This window comes from Rhinichthys klamathensis, unplaced genomic scaffold, assembly GCF_029890125.1.
Source record: "Rhinichthys klamathensis goyatoka isolate OS25496 unplaced genomic scaffold, OSU_Roscu_1.1 h1tg000064l_1, whole genome shotgun sequence".
Classification (NCBI taxonomy): domain Eukaryota; kingdom Metazoa; phylum Chordata; class Actinopteri; order Cypriniformes; family Leuciscidae; genus Rhinichthys; species Rhinichthys klamathensis.
The window spans coordinates 3,089,511-3,107,334 of NW_026606607.1; the positions used below are offsets into that span (position 1 = coordinate 3,089,511).

Below are 17,824 nucleotides of genomic sequence, written 5' to 3' on the forward strand. Positions count from 1 at the left end.
GGGTGCAACGATGAAGTTGACGATAGGCTATTGACTCGCGATCTTCGCAGTAGGCTAGTGAAGCACCGGAGAAATGCACATTTATCAGGCTACATAGTTTTATTTTGTTTTGGATGGTTTTGTTTAGAACCATCTTTCTGTAAATATGTTTCACATTTTTTAGGCCTGTGAGGCGAGTAAGCTACGGTTCGGTTCATAATCTCCAGTTCAAGCACCTTATGTGATTGCTAGCCTATATTTACTTTTTATGTATTAAATCCAGAAAATTGGTTAATGAAAAAATTATTAAAATTAAGATACAATTAATACAAAACAAAATTCGTTTTAAAGAAAGGCTTTGTGCTTTTCTGTTTTGATGTCTCTGTGAAAGTTTGAAAGTATTTTAGTGCCGCTTTCAGAGCGCTCGCGTCCATAATGGAGAACTGTCACGTAATATTGTTTTTTCCTCATAAATGCAAACACGAAAAATAAAAGACAAAATACTTTTTAAAAAAGACAAACCATCAATTTTTGGGAAAACAATGGATGGATTTATAGCGTTTGGGGGGGGGGGGGGGAGATGGATTTATGGCGTTTTGAAAAGAAAATGTTTTACTTTGAATTGATCATAAACAATATTGTTGTTTGATTTAATAAACACTGTTGCAAGAGGTGCCTAGTTCCGTTTTTTTTTGTTTTTTTTTGTAAGTGGAAAAAGTATGGGCTATCTCAGATTCTGTTTAGTTAACGTTAGCTCCTTTATTGTTTTTTTTCTACTGTTGTTTTGAACGCTGTGAAAGCGGCAATAACCGCTTTAAAGAAAGACTTTGTCTGTCCTTTCTGTTTGAGGTCTTTGTGAAAGTTTTAAAGTGAATTTCGTTTTGTATAAATTTTATCTTAATTGTAATCAATGTTTCATCAAGCAATTTTCATCAAGCGATTTAATGATTTCACGACACTGATACAGCCAGGAAACACTAGTTCATTAATAAACACGTAAAATGTCTCCTTTCTATATTTTACATTATTTATAATCATTACTTTTGCCGGTTCTTTGCGACATCTTTTATGTGCGTTATTGGCAGCGCCACCCTTACATGTTAGCCTACATGAACGCGTGAACTGAACTGAGCTCGTCACAGCTGGACTGCGTTATGATGTCAAGGTCATTTTTAATGTTCATAATTAGGCTTAAAATAGCCTAACTGTTACCTTTATCTTACGTTAATCAGCACCTGGCCTGTCTAAAACCTTCTAGATTTCTAGCCACTTTTCTAACTGCCAACTAATTTCCCCAACTAATGGAAAGGATGGCCGGTTTGATAAGCTAACGTTAGCCTATTGACACTATAAACATTTTTTACTCATAAAGTCATCATCGTTTTATTTTTTAAAATAATTAGGCTATGTTTCTGGGATATGGAGTAACTTATTTGTGTTGTGAGACTGTGTGTTCGTTACCTGTTGCCCCTTGGTGACTGATGTCAACGTCCGTCTTGCAGACACTGCAGAACGCATGATGAGGTAGCCTGGACATCTGCAGGCAAGGCCATCTCTCACGATAGCGGTCTAAAATTCTTTGTGTTTTCCGAACCTTTTTTTGAGGCGGTTCAGCCATGGCATGAAAGCCTAGGTATCTTATCCGGCTAGTCTGGTTTGCATGAAGCACTGAATTGAGCGCGAAGCATGTGGATGGGAGGGGTAGGTGGGCGGCGGGTTAACATGCAGCGCTCTGATTGGCCGAAAGCTTTTAACTCCACTTAAACGCTGTGGCTCAGCGGCAGAATCAGCGTCATAGATTGCATAGAAACTGAAATCGGCGAAATGCGAGAAGCAACAAAATGCGTACCTAGAGAGCAGCGAATCATACAAGCGTACTTATGGGTCAAAATGCGTGCCGAGTACGAAAAATGCGTACATGTTGGCAGGTACTGCCGAGTGCCGACGGGCTATCTAAAAATAGCGTAATCAAATTCCCCGCTAAACTTCTGCCTAGCCCCCCTAAAAATGTGTGATTAAGTGTAAGCTACACAAATTTGTGTTCGCTTCAGTCTTGTTATAATTAGATTCAGCGCGTTCTTCATTTTTTCTTCATTGACAGTTTTTTGGTCATAAATGTTAAACGTATGACAAAAGTAATCAGGCAAACTAATATACTTTTGTCTAATTTCGCCATTTTGAAGTAAAAATATAGCCTATGTAACTCATCACTCATGTAATGTAATAATTAGTTTACTGTCATTGTGAGGGGACAAGAAAAATTAATCCTAATGTATACAATAAATACAGTTTAATGGAAAAGTGCTTTTCATTCTATTTCTTTCAGGGCCAGTAAAAATATAGAAGGGGCCAGCAAAACTCTGATCTACTGGCCCTGGGGGCCAGTGGGGATTTTTTTTTATGTTGAGCCCTGAATAATGATTTTGTTTTATTTTATCCTGAAGCAACAACTTTATAGTGGGAAACCGATTATTTTTTACATTTGAAATCCAGATGCTAGTTTTAAGTCCCAGTAAAAAAAAATATCTTGTGACCTTTTGGGGCTAGGCAAGTTCGGTCCTAGAGAGCCGCTGTCCTGCAGAGTTTGGCTCCAACACTGAAAAAAACCTTTCCCGCCTATAGATGGGTTTCCATTTCTCAAATTACCCATTATCCTCTGCGGCGCGCCGCCATGTTGTGTGTCAAAGCTGTCAAAAAGGGGAAAAAAAATTGTATGCGTTTTAAATCCGTGTGTTATTCGTTCAATCACATCTTTGTCCCGCCAAAGTCTTATTTGATTGGTGAGTAATGTAGATGAACTGCTGCGCTTGTGACAGTTTGAAAGAACGAGTTACGAGCAGAAAGAGAGAGCCGGTTGCGCGCGCGCACTCCCTCTCTCGGAGCCAGGCAAAAGCGTAAACAAGACTTCACCGTCTCCAAACTAAGCGTTGTCTTGCTCTCACTCCCTCGTGAAAAAGTTAGTCTGGAGGCCTGCATTGACGGTTCACATGCTGTAGCCAGGCGGCTGATATCTTCACAGCCCTTATATATCTGGGTAAAAAAACAACAACACGACTCTCCGAACTAATTCAGTGAAGGAGAGAGATGGAGAGCAGAGGCACGGAGCGATGTGCTTCAGGTGTAAGTTAGCCTCTGCCTCTTCCAGCTGATGTGGCCACAGAGCAAGTGATGAAGGTGGACAATCGTCAGAGTGTACTTCTGCCGAGCCAACACCTCTCAAGGTCTGTGTCGATAGTAGCCGCCTAGGTAACGTTACAGTGATTTGACAGCCGATGAGAGCTAGCGCATTTAGCTAGCCCATCTTGGAAATGATTAGATAAAGTGTCACATCTCCAAAGCACAAAACCTCTAAATGTTCACAAGAGCAGCACTGAACATTAACTCCAGCCAAACGGAGAATAATGCCCAGTTTAATTGACGATACACAAGCTTTTAAAAAGTTCCATGAGAGCAACCAGGACAATAATATAAAGTGTACTGGGACAACGTCCTTTTGGCAAAAACAAATCAAACTAAACTGATGATAAATTGATGATAAAATCAGGCTCCCAGTCAGTGCTTTAACTTTTTACTGTTCAATGTAAGCATCAAAATAAAAATAGAAAGTTTAGGCAGTTTTTTTTTTTTCATCCCTTTAAAACTGCTGATAATGGATGGTACATATACTAGACTAGAAAATATAAAAATAAGGTATTAATATTATTATCAATGTGCATGTATAATTAAGGTTAAAGTCTGTAATGACCCATTGCTTCAGGATATTATCATTCTCCGTAACACAAATGCTTGACCCACTTGACACACAAGATGGCGCCGAAAGGACTTGCGGGAGAAATGTGACGGAAACCTATCTATACATAGTTCCCACATGACGTCACAACATACGGGCATTTGCCGACCCGGCGCCATTTCTGTGGGCATGTTTCGGGCAGAATATTAGAAGAAGCTGAAACGAGTTAATTTCGTGATAAAAAGTGAAAATGGTCATCTCCTGCTGGGTCAATGGATGTTCAAATAGTGCCGGAGGTTCAGTTAAATTAGGATTTTACAGTATACCCGTCTTTAGACTTCATGAATGTGAGAAGACTAAGCTTTTGTCAGAACAACGACGGAGGTTATGGCTCCGAGGATAATAAACAAGTTAACACTTTGCAGTTTGAATGATGTCCTGTATTAACATAATGACGAGGTATTAAAAACAACAGTTTCCACTGTTCGATTGCGCGTGCGACTCACACACACACACACACACACACACTCTCCAGCATTGCAATCTCAGATTATGTCACTAAAGAACCCGCGTATAAAGTAGTTCCGCATTACATTAATTAATTTGCACGCGAGTTTTATTTATTTTTATACCGTGTATATTCATGCACTGAACCGTGACGCCCGTACAGTTTCGGTTCAATACGAATACATGTACCGTTCCAACCCTATTCTTCAGTGTACAAATAAGTGCATGCATATTACAGAAAGCACCGATGACTGTTATAAGGGCTGTTATGAAGGCTATGGCTTTTTAATAGACAGATAGTCTAGTATCACGCTACATACATTCGCTATGATGACTAACGTTACTTTTCCATTGATTGCACTTGAGCAAACGTCACCAACCCAACCCTCGACAAACTGATTGTACGCCTCCAGTGATTTCCAGGCTCGGAATTGCTCACATGTGTATAAAATACCAGATAATGGTAACGTTACACATTATAATACTGTATGAGGCAAAGCTGCATAATCAGTACTCGGTGCTTCCTCCACACCATTTATGACTGACATTTTCGCATTGTACCTCTCTCTGTCTTGTGTTAATAGAGTCTCTTTATAATCTCTGCCACTTTGTCTCTTCATGATTTTCGTAACATTATAAACCGAAAGAAATATTCGAAATTTGCTTGTAAAACTTTGTAAACAGAGCAGCTTATGCCCTCAAAGATGGCGTCTCCGGGGAGGTCACGTGACATTAATTGGCCTGTGGGAACTATGTATAGCCTTAGTAATCCTGAAGACATTGATTAGCTTGTTCAGGTGTGTTTGATTAGGGTTGGAGCTAAATTCTGCAGGACAGCGGCTCTCTAGGACCAAACTTGCCTACCCCTGGGCTAGACAGTCCGTCATTACTAGTCAATGACAACAACATAGGATGACCAAATGTAAGCGCTTAAGCACCCACAAAATTATTGATGTCATGATGGGGGCCAGTGTTCAAAATATTAGCACACATACTGACAGGGATTTAATATCCTGCAAGTTTACTTTGGCATACATTTGAGATATTTTTTCTTTAGTATTATTGTATTAGCTCTAGACTCTGAAGGCATATTATTGTATTTTTTTCTCCACTACATGATGTGTTTGACAGCTGAAATCTTACTTTTTTAAAAGATATTACTCACATAAAAAACATTTAAATATCTTAGAATGATGCACTGCAGTGTAACGTTAACGTTAATAATCTGGGCCTACTCCTAGCTCGTAAACATGACCATGAAAATGAGAACATGAACATGCAACGCACACAATAAAGCAGTATTAATATTAACGTTAAAAAAATAAAACCTTAACAGTTAAACACTGAAAATCTGCTCAATTATCCGATCTGTCCTAGCTTATGATCAGTAGCTTATAAATAGCTCATGCAATTCAGCGATTATTTTAATTATTTATTATTATCTGACTGTGCAATATCAATGTGTGAATTATAATAAAAGTTCAGAAATTAACTTACCTGCAACACAGTTGCCTCGTACGGCCATCCGCCTTTAGGTTTTTTCTTCAGTCCACCTCTCCACTCAATTAAATATAGCCAGATCTGTCATCAAGTCCGTCTAAGAAATCATTAATATTGAAGTTTTTTATGTGTGATGTTGGAACAATGCTCCAACTTTAATTATCAGCTTCTTCTTTCCACTCGACAAGGGCGAACATTCTTCATCCGTTGGTCTCTGAATGCGCGTAATTTGATTGCGTTTGAATTTTGGCGCGCCTATAAGATAGAGTAGCCCCAGAGTGCATGGTTGTCAGCCTTGTTGCATTACATTTACTTCACCAGGAGATGGTGCTGCAATTTCTATCTGAATGAAGCTTCGAGTAATGAACCATTTTCAACACAATTCTATCGGAAAGCAATAATGCTTCGAAACGCTTCATTTGGCCATCACTAGGTGCGGGTTGAAGAAGAGTCTGAGGCAAGAAGGCTCCAATGCAAAACATTTACTAAATATAAATTCACAAACCAGGAACAGGCAGGCAAAATGGCAAACACAACACTCTAAATATGACTAACGATCGACAAGGACAGACTGAACAGAAAGGAACTAAATACAAGCACAAATGAACACTAACGAAGTGAAGACAGGTGACACAGATGATCATGACGAGAAACAGGTGGCTAATGAGGAAGTGAGTTCAGGTGAGGAGACAAGCGGGATCCTGGGAAGTGTAGTGATGACAAAGACAGAAGGTGCAGACGGAGACTGTGACAATAATGTTAGCACCACAAATGACAAATATTTGGCCATCTTTTATTAGCCTATAACTGTTAAAACAAAACATCACATGTGGAGCCTAAAGACACATTTAAACGTATGCGTAACAACATACACACGCACTCACCTAACCATTATTATTATTATTATTATTAATAATAAAATAAATAAATAAATATTAAACAAATTAAATGAAAGTAAATAAAAAACTCATATCACAAGTGTATATGCGAATGAATATATAGCAAATATAAAATAAAATAAACGTACTTAACAAATGAAATAAATAATAAATAATTTGGCCTAGTCTGCTAGAAAAAGTTACTGATCGACTGCGGTGAACTTTATTTGTTACTCCTCTCTTGTAACGTGGCAAATTAAATTTAAAAGATTGAACATTATGCTAAATTGAGCAGATCAGCTCAAATCAAACATTCGCAAGGTCCGTGAAATTGAATTGAAACCAGAAGTTACTGCACTGTACTGTGCACGGAATATCCAGCTCATACTCCCAGCATTACAAGCACAGTGACTATATCTACTTCTGACTCGTAGACTTGTGGTGTATTTGGTGGTTGACATTTGGTATCTATCCTGCCCTACAGCACTTGTACAGTATACCATTTCAGTAACGTTGTGCTGTCACAACCTAGTGAACCTACAGGCTTGTGACGTGTTCAAAAGCCCAAATTCTGGCGGTTGGATGTTTGTCAGCGACCGTTTCCCTACATGACCACTCAATTCCTGCTACATACTTTATTGTGAACAAAGGGACACCACTCATGGGGAGGGACCTAATGTCTGCACTGCATGTGAGGATTGAAAACAATCAAGTCCTGCCTCCTAATGCCCTTCCTGTGCCTGCTTCTCCTGTGCCAGTCTTTCAGTGCACTGTTGCTGAGTCAACTGTTTTTTTGATGTGCTAAAAACTTTATACTCCAGGTAAAGCTGGATGAAACTGTCACACCCGTGCGCCAAAAAATTCACCGTCTGCCACTCTGTTTGCAGTGCTGTGACAGAGGAATTAAATTGCTTACAAACAGCTTGGGTGATAGTGTATCGACACCTCCACATGGGTGTCACCAATTGTTGTTCCGCAGAAAAAATTAAATAAAAATAGGATGTGCATTGACCTCAGAGAGCCAAATAAAGCAGTGATCGCGGACTCTTTTCAATTGTTACACATGGATGAACTGCTCTCTGCTCTAAAAGGTTCTACTGATTTCAATACCATCGACCTAAAATGCTTACTACAAAGTGCCACTGCACAAGGACAGTCGTGCTCTCACGGCCTTTATTACTCACAATGGACTGTTCTGTTTTTTTGTGTTCCTTATGGATTGGCTTCAATGCCTGCAGCATTTCAGAAGATAATGACCATCATCCTGACTGCCTTGTCAGAGGATGATAATTACCTGAACGACATTATCAGACATTATATTGACTAGAAGCTGCTTGCTTGCAGCTCAATAAAGACAGGGGATGTTTCAGGCAAACCAGCCTGCTGTTCTTAGTTCATACTGTTTCAGCAGAGGGTCTTCTTCTTGATGAATCACGTTTACAGGTGATTCCCAATTCCTGATTATCTGTCACGTTTGCTCTTACATGCTTCTCCTGCACATAATGCTGTTGCTCCAGCTCCTGTTGATGATGTTAGTAAGGAGTTTGTTGCTTTTCAAATTGCCGCCTGTAATTCTCTGTCTGTTGCTGATGTTTATGCTGCATGTGCTTCTTGCCCTGCTCTAACCAAACGTTGTACACATATTTCTAAAGGTTGGCCTCCTTCACCCAAGGGACTGGATGTTGAGTTTTTTTCTGTACTATAAACTGCGACAACGGCTGGAGTGACAGCTGACAGCGTGGAAAGACGGCATCCGGGGCAGTAAGGGTTAGCAGCCCAAACTGCAGCACCTGTAAAGGAGCACCCAAGCAAGCTACGAAAAACCCTTCTGAAAAATACCCCCAGGGATTCCCGAGAGTGGGGGAGGATTAGAATCCCAACCGGACAGACTTTCAGGCTATGACCCAAGCAAATAGACAACTGACAATGAGCACAGTTTGTATCTGCGACAAGGTTTGCAAAAACCCGACAGGTCTGAAGATCCATCAGACAAAGATGCCTTAAAGGTGCTATATGTAACTTTTCTTCTAAAATTAATCCTTTTTTTATTGCCTGTGTGTGAAGGGGTTGTAATCACACATTACAATGATCCACTTGTCGGGTTTTGCTATTACCTCTGAAGGCCAGTATTCCTATTTCTATGTCAAGTCTCCGGGTCGGATTTTCTGCGAAATCCATCGGATGTGACGTGCATGCGCGCTCCCGAGCCTCTCTCCTTTTCATATACAGTCTATGCGACGGCACTGCAGCTGACGACATGGAGTCTGATAACACCAAAAAACGACCTGCCTCCAGCACAACACAGACTCCAACACAAACTCCACATAAATATAAAAAATAAAACAAAACAAACATTTATCTGCTGAACCTCGTCAGGCCAAACGTGAATCGGATCGACTTAGGACGAAAACACGGATCAACATCGGCAGAGCGTTTGAATTATGGAAAGATTATTTTTATTGTGATAAATTACAAGTTTTCAGATATGCTGAAATAATGGTAAACTGTAATGAAATTGCAAGGTAAACTACAACATATATGAGACATGAAATTAATACAAAAGACATTTCAGTAGGTGCTTTAGGATGTAACTTTTATTTTATGTACTAGATCTACTGTCTAACGTCACTCATCCCACTCCTACCATATTGTTTATAATACACATTTCCAGACACGTTCAGTACAGTAATGTTACTTCCTACGATCTTACTGTTACACTGAAATTGTTCAGTTCGCTAACCGTTTTCGTTTTCATATTATACATTCACCTATGTTGACATTGCTGATTGTGAAGATACACGAATAGTTAGTGAAATGCCTTATGCTAGATAACACTACATGTCAGCTAAATGCAGTCAATGTAATGTTATCATGGTACGAGCATGGAGCATTAGTTCAACGTCAAGCTGATAAAAGTAGCCTATTATTGTAACGTTGCAGTGGGAGTTTACATGAGTTTCCAGCATGTTGTGTGATGCTTTCTCCAGTGTGTTGAAAGTCTCAGTGTGGCCGGTACCATGAGTGCTCGCTCTTGTGTTCGGCACCGAAAAAAGGAGAAGGAGCGAGCCCACAAGCATAAGGCATTTATCTCAAACCCCTTTGGCTTCACTAAGAGACTCCTGGAGCAGAAGAAAAGCGGCAACCTCACGTGCTCGGCGGAGGAAATTAACCACCACCTCAGTATCACTTTCAGTGACTCTGCAAGGGAGCAAGACCTCGGCCTATGCGAGAAGCTCATCTAACCTCCAGAACCAGCGGCCCAGTTCAACATCTCCGGACCCACCTTGAAAGAGGTGAAGGATGCGGTAATGGCAGCAAGATCAAGTTCCGCTCCTGGTCCCAGCGGAAAACCTAGGATCTATAAACAGTGCCCAAGGCTTCTTGTTCGACTCTGGAAAATACTGAAGGTGTTTTGGGAGAGAGGGAAGGTGGCTTTCCAATGGATATCAGCCGAGGGGATCTGGATACCCAAAGAAGAGAATGCAAGCACCATAGTTCAGTTTCGCAAAATCTCGCTGCTCTGCGTCGAAGGGAAAATCTTCTTCAAGATCGTGTCCCAATGGCTAATGGAGTTCCTCTTGAAGAACGGGTACATAGACACCCCATTGCAGAAGGGGGAGTCCCAGGAGTATCTGGATGCTTAGAGCACACAGGACTGGTGAGCCAGTTGATCCGGGAGGCAAAGGAGAACAGAGGAGACCTTGCCGTACTATGGCTGGATCTAACCAATGCCTACGGGTCTGTTCCCCAAAAGCTGGTCAAAGAAGCACTGACAAGACATCATGTGCCAGAGATGATCCGCAACCTCATTCTGGACTACTACAGCAGTTTCAGATTGAGAGTTTTATCAGGAACGGTAACATCTGCCTGGCAACGGCTAGAGAAGGGTATTATTACCAGCTGTACAATCTTGGTACCACTCTTCGCTCTAGCCATGAACATGATCGTCAAATCAGCAGAGGTGGAATGTAGAGGCCCCACGTCTAGATCTGGTACTCGGCAGCCACCCATAAGAGCCTTCATGGATGACCTTACCGTGACAGCAGCTTCAGTTTCGGGGTGCAGATGGCTTCTTCAGGGTCTATGAGCAAGGATGAGTTTTAAGCCAGCCAAGTCCAGTCCCTGGTTTTAAAGAAAGGCAAAGTGGCCGACCGGTTCCGCTTTACCTTGGAGGGGTCACAAATTCCTTCAGTAACAGAAAGACCAGTCAAAGGAAAGTACAAAACCTGGATGTACCAACACGGAATCCTGCCAAGGCTTCTCTGGCCCCTTCTTGTATACGAGGTACCCATGACAACGGTAGAAGCACTGGAGAGAACCATTAGTCAGTTCCTCAGGAGGTGGTTAGGACTCCCACGGTCCCTGAGTAACATTACCCTCTATGGCCATTCTACCAAGCTGCAGCTTCCTATCAGCAGCTTGTCCGAGGAATTCAAGGTCACACGTGCCCGGGAGGTCTTGATGTACCGAGATTCCTCCCATGTCAAAGTCTCCTCAGCTGCAATCTGTGTTAAGACGAGAAGGAAGTGGAAGGCACAGGAAGCGGTGGACAGAGCAGAGGCTCGGCTGAGGCATGGTGTCTTGGTTGGCAATGTGGCGGTGGGACGTGCAGGCTTACTGTCCCCTGAGAAGACAGATTGGAGGAGGCAAATGAGCGCAAGAGAGCCACGTACTGTGCAGGCGAGCCATAAAGAACATCTTTGAGGCCACCGAAAAAGTCTCATGATGGCTGTGGATCCGGAGAGGGGGATCAGTGGAGTTGCACGCCACTTGGACACATGCCGGGGACTGATCACCCCCGGCAGGGTCACCCGGGTGAGGGTGTCTGTTGATTAAAGACCCGGAACACCTTTTGACTCCGGGTTCATCACTGATGACGTGTCCAAGTAGCACCAGAAGGTGTATGTTAGAACTACTGGAACTGTCTGTTAAGGACAACTTCGTCTTCTGAAGCTCGTGGCTAATTGCACCTGCTGCTCTTTGATCTATGCTGGTCTCCAGAGCGCACAAAGGACATCAAGGAGAGGTGAGAACCAAACAACCCCTTTGTGATATCTACTGGTGTCCAGGGATGGATGTTCAGGTTCATGATGCTGTCCGTTCTTGCCACGTGTGTCAGCTCAATGACAAAATTGTCAAAAGTCACATCCTGCTCCTCCCCAGCTGGTGCTGCTGCCAGATGGACTATCGCAGAAAGTGACTTTGGATATCGTCAGACCATTTGACACTGCTGCATCCAGCAGGTTTGCTATTACATTAACTAACTATAATAGAAAATGGCCTGAGGTCTCCTTTACTCACACTGTCACTACAGATTCTGTGATTTTATTTCTGTCATCAGTCTTCAGCCGCAATGAAAATCCATTGAGTATAGTTAATGGTGTTTGTGGTGAGCAGGACGAGGTAGAGGGATGTGAGAGAACGACGTGAGGCCAGTGGCGTGATTACTGATGAACTTCTCTCACGTCCCTCGCCACAATGTTCAGTTTACATCTGCTGCTTTTCTGGACATACGACATACTAGCAATACTTTTACTATTGCTGCAGAATATAGTTCACACCAGGCTCGGCAGAGCCCTATCACGCTAGTCATCTACTTGACAACATAAATCCAAACTATAAAGTATAAACTGGCAATACTGGAATTTATTAGCCATGATTACACTGAAAATACATGTTTAAAAACAAGTTTACACTCCTAAAAATAAAGGTTCTTTCTTGACAGTGATAATCTCACGAAGAACTTTAACATTGATGGAAACATTTAGATTTTTTAAATGTTTTTCACACCAAGATAAAGATGGTTCATTATTTAACTGAATTATTATTATTGTTCTTATTGTTCTCCAGCTATGGCATTGCACCCCCCGCCCCCCCCATTTTTTTTTAAGTCACCATGCAATCAAAATTGACAATTATTTTTTTCCTTTTTTTAATGAAATATTGCAGTATTTATTATAAATGAGGTATCTGTTCAAATCCTTTTTTTTTTATTCATGTGCCCTCTTGAATCAAATAACTCCCTTCCTCTTGCAGTGACATCTCTTCTCTTCTCTGATGACATGATTTGCGGTGCGAGGGTGGGACAACCTGTCACTCACACAGTCACTTGAGATCACAGCAAGAGCAAACCCCTGTGCACATGGTGTAGATTTTCTGCATGTGCACATGAGTTGCATTCAGGCCACTTTATCAAATAAACATCCAACCTATCACAACAATGTTTTTTTTAAGCATTGAGTAGATTTTAAATCTAAGGACTGTGAGCAACATATATAATATCATATTCTGATTAATATTTTTTAAAAATAAGCAAAAGTTAGTATAGCCTCAGCCTTAAGCGATTTTTGTTTGATTGATTCATTAGAAAAGCTTCAAATCAAAAGAGTTAATCATTTGTAAATCTGATATTTCCATTTCTGATCTTAAACTGCTAAAAAATACTTGACTTGATTATTTGATTATGTTATATAAAAATCCACAAAAATAGGTAGGCAATAGCTTAAGTAACTTTAAATTTAATATTAAATTATATTAATGATAGGGCCTAATATTAAATGGAAACGTGTGTCATTACTTCACATGAACTGGCATATGCATTATGCTTGATTAAACTATCTTACTATTTTTGTGTTTATATGCCTGCAAATACTTTCTGTATTTGTAGGCATATAATCTTACTCTTTTTCTTACTAAAATCCTAATATTTTTGTGTTTATATGTGTGAAAATCATTTTCTAATTCAAAATCATCTATTTTGCAATAGAATGAATGAAAGAATGAAACTCTAGTCAAAAATCCTATTTAATTAATTGTTATTTTGCTCCTGTTCAAACTGCTTAAAATGACTAGAGAAAAAAGGAGGTGAGTGCCTGTGTTTTAAATAATATATGATTCCCGTGATATTATTGTGCAGTCTTCGCGTAAATTTACAGCCGCACTTTCTGTGTTTAGACATCTCAACCACTGACATTATGGTGGGGGGCGTTTGAAGTGGCGAAGCACCAGTCTATTTCCACTGACTGTGGAGAAGGGGAGGGTCTTTTTTTTTTTTACCCCGGACCGAGACTGAATCAGTTCAGTACAGTTGGAGCCGGAGACAGACGCCGCATCGACGAAAAAAGACGCGCATCACGACGCGCGACTGGAAAACAAGATTCCGGCGGATGTTCGCAGAGTATTGAATGCATCCTGACTGCATTCATAACGGTGACTCGGTTATAATGTTCTAATGTTTATTCCGCTACTGTAATAGTTCTCCATCACCGCAGAACAACATAAGCAAACGTTTCAAACGAGATTTCTCTTACGGTCGATACTGATGGACGTACAAACGGATATGATATTGTGAACGTTCGCGATCATTTTTTTCTGAGGACTGAGGGGAGAATCTGCGCACTGCAGTGACTCTACATTCAACAATGCACACGACTGTACTGTGGATGTGATGGATATTGGATATATGTTGGCAAACGACGAGATTACATCTTGGTTTTCATTAAGAACAAAGTTTGCTTGCATGGAAACATCATTTGAATTGATAATGTGTGTGCAGTTGCTCATTCACTGTAATTGAGTGGTTCAAGCCACTCTATCCTTCAACAGATGAGAAGCAACCAGTTCCTACAACTTCAATTGTCTGTACTAGAGGAAAAGAATGGTGTTTATGACAGAAATCTCAAAACATATCGGAACCATCCCACGAAAATAGTATCCCAGCCTGGAATCGTAATGAAAGTGTTGCGGAGAAAAAGAATAGTACTATTTATAGCGTATTTTCTGCTGTTAGTTCTCACAATGCTGAACTTGGCTAACTATAGATGGACTAAAGAACCTCAACAGTGTAATCTCCAGATGAGAAGCACTCCGTATCAGGGAAGGTCGGACATCCGATTCCTCTACAGACCATCTCTTGCTAAGAAGAGACAGCTTGTCTACGTTTTGACCACATGGAGGTCCGGTTCATCATTTTTTGGAGAGCTATTTAATCAACATCCAGAGGTTTTCTTCTTGTATGAACCTATGTGGCACATCTGGCAGAAGCTGTACCCGGGTGATGCTGTGTCCTTACAGGGAGCAGCGAGGGACATGCTGAGCTCATTGTATCGCTGCGATCTTTCAGTTTTTCAGCTGTACAACAGTCCTGGGAGCAAAAACTTCACCTCCCTTGGACTTTTTGGGGGCACACTTAATAAAGTCATCTGCTCGTATCCTCTTTGCTCAGCTTATAGAAAAGAAGTAGTTGGGATGGTGGATGACAAAGTGTGCAAAAAATGTCCCCCACAAAGCCTCAGTCTTTTAGAGGAAGAATGCCTCAAGTACAACACTATAGTCATAAAAGGGGTCCGGGTTCTGGACGTCAATGTTTTGACGCCCCTTATGGAGGATCCGTCTCTGGATCTTAAGGTGATTCACCTCGTGCGAGATCCCAGAGCCGTGGCCAACTCCAGGATCAAATCGAGGCACGGGCTGATTCGTGAGAACTTGCAGGTGGTCCGAAGCAGGGATCCCAAACTCCGTCGGATACCCTTTGTGGATCCCGGCCACAAAATTAGTAAAAAAGATGGTGCAGATTACCATTCGGTTGGGGCTATGGAGGTGATATGTGATCAGACGTACAGGAGCCTGAGGACTGCCTTAAATCCACCCGACTGGCTGAAAGGGAAATACCTGGCAGTGCGCTATGAAGATCTGGTGGATAACCCTGTCAAAACGCTCCGGAATGTTTATCAATTTGCCAATCTCAGTACCAACCTAGACATTGAGTCTTTTGCTCTTAACATGACTAATGGCACAAGCTCTTCCTCAAAGCCATTTATTGTGTCGGCCAGGAACGCGACACAGGCGGCCAGTGCATGGAGAACAGTGTTGAGTATTCAACAGATAAAACAAGTAGAGGAGTACTGCCATAATGCAATGGCCATCCTGGGTTATGAACGTGTAAGAACAGCTGGAGAAGCAAAAGACCTGAGTAAATCTTTATTGACTGCCTCCAAACTGTGACAGAGTTCTTGCACTAGAGATGCTTTCAAAAGCCCACCTGAAACTGTGGATTTGTTTGTTTCAATCAAAGTGCTTTTGAAAGATTTCACTATCGCTTTCTGGAATGTTCATAGCTCTTTGTGGTCATTCAATAGCATTGTTAGTTTTCTAAATGAACCAGTAGATGTTTGATACAGCAGCATCTGTGAACCACAGCTGGAAAATTTATATTGTACAAAACAAATGTTGCATTGCCCTTTTTCCCTTAAATGGATGCTTAAGGTTGTTTGGAATGTTCTAGGTCTGTTTTTGAGTTTCAGTTCATTTGCTGTATGTAAAATCAAGAAATGAAAATGGAAAATGAGCAACAAAAATACTGATCAAAACTGTTATGCAGAGTGCAGGTAATGCTATTTCTTTAGAATTAATTCAAAGACAATCATTAAAGTTCACAATGAATGCCAGTGTTATGTGTTGTGTAAGGCATATTTCTCATTACCAAATAAAACGTTAAAGCATTTCTTTACAAAATCTTAAAAGCTATATTTAATTTGGCTGCTTATAGTTCCAGGCTTATTTGATCAAGAAAGCCTTTGAGTCCCCTTTACGTCTGCCTTCATTATATAAGGCGAAAATTACTGCATTTTAACAAAGTAAAAAAAAACAAAAAAAAAAAACACTGCAAAAATGGTCTAGTTTTAAGTAGTTCTGAGAAAAGATCTAGCAGCATTTGTTGGCTTATTTGTTTAGTTTGGTGTTTTGTCATGTACAGTGTACAGTAGTGCAGTGACATTCAGACATTTTGTCATATATTTCATCCAAACTCGGAAGTAGGTTCTTTTAACTCAAGTATCAGTGCTAGTGCTGTCAAATCGATCAATCATGATTTATTACATCTAACATAAAAGTGTTTGTTTACATATATATATATATATATATATATATATATATATATATTATATGTGTGTGTGTGTGTGTATATATATATATATATATATATATAAATATATATATCAGAATATAAAATTATATATTAAAAATATATGTATGTGTATATACAGTATACACACACACACACATTAACTTTCACATTTGTGAACAATGTTATGTAAACAAATACTTAGATGCAATTAATCGTGATTAATCGATTTGACAGCACTATTCAGTGTACACAGTGGGACTTCAGAGTCCTATATTGGTCACAAATATAATATTGATCTGCATTGGTTATGCAGGGATGTGAATAGGAGTGAGAGAACACTGATGCTATCAAACATAGATTTAATTAGGGTGTCACTTGATTACCATTGATTGGTAAATTGGTAAACCATGAGACTGGTTTAACTGAGTAAAGGGACTGGTAATATCACTGCACAAAGGGTTGATCCATAAACTGTAGTTACAGAGAGAAACTGCTTTTGATGCTAAGACTTAAAAACAAAAAGTAAACAATTAAGGATCACATCAAGGACGATAACTATAACGATAAAAATATAGTTATAAAAATAGTTATAAAAAATAATAAAAAAATAGCAGAGTCCACATTATAGTGATAACGGCACCAAGAAAATCTATTGTTGGAATCACTTTCAGAACGTTTTTTTCTGATGACCTATAAAAGCATTGACAGCCAATCAGTATCCATCCGATAATATTGCTTTAAAGCTCGAGTATTTAAAGCGGCAGATGACAACTGCAGCGCGCTTATAATAAACAAAATTATATTTTCCGCTGGTGTGGATGCTAATATTGTTATTGTTATCTATCGTTATAGTTATCGTTCTTTGTGTGAACAGGCCCTTAATCAGAATTAACCAATTGTCTTTCCACTTTGACTGTGGAACTATGTGAAGTGTCAGATTTTAGGCAGCTTTTAATCATTTTATGAAAATTGTTTCTTTGATACACTATAGTGCATGATGGGGAGAAAGCAAATAGGACTAAACCACAAATTTTTCAGCTTAAAAAAAGATGAAAAAAAATGCAATCATTCATACAGATCAACTGGTTTTTTGTCGGACTTTAACAAAAATTACACAAATGCGCTACTTTGTTGTTAGAATAGTAAGTAGCCTAACAAAAAAACAAAAACAAAAAAAAAACCCTATAATAAGTAAATCTTTGGTTATATTTGACCCAAATTCAATGGCAAAATCTCCCAAACAACATTTCTGTATTAAATGCAGTTATTTTCAGCACACATTTTACTGACAATAATAATAATTTAAAAAAATGTTCACGTGCACTG

At 40.0% G+C, this 17,824-nt stretch overlaps 1 protein-coding gene and 1 pseudogene across 1 annotated transcript; both read left to right on the forward strand.

Moving 5' to 3' along the window:
- Positions 1–9,611: 9,611 nt before the first annotated feature.
- Positions 9,612–10,681, forward strand: LOC130084392 (uncharacterized; annotated as a pseudogene).
- Positions 10,682–13,733: 3,052 nt separating this feature from the next.
- On the forward strand, positions 13,734–16,040 carry chst2b (carbohydrate (N-acetylglucosamine-6-O) sulfotransferase 2b). Its single transcript, XM_056249910.1, has one exon. The coding sequence runs from the start codon at positions 14,200–14,202 to the stop codon at positions 15,595–15,597; it is 1,398 nt and encodes a 465-aa protein (XP_056105885.1). The 5' UTR covers positions 13,734–14,199; the 3' UTR covers positions 15,598–16,040.
- Positions 16,041–17,824: the final 1,784 nt, after the last annotated feature.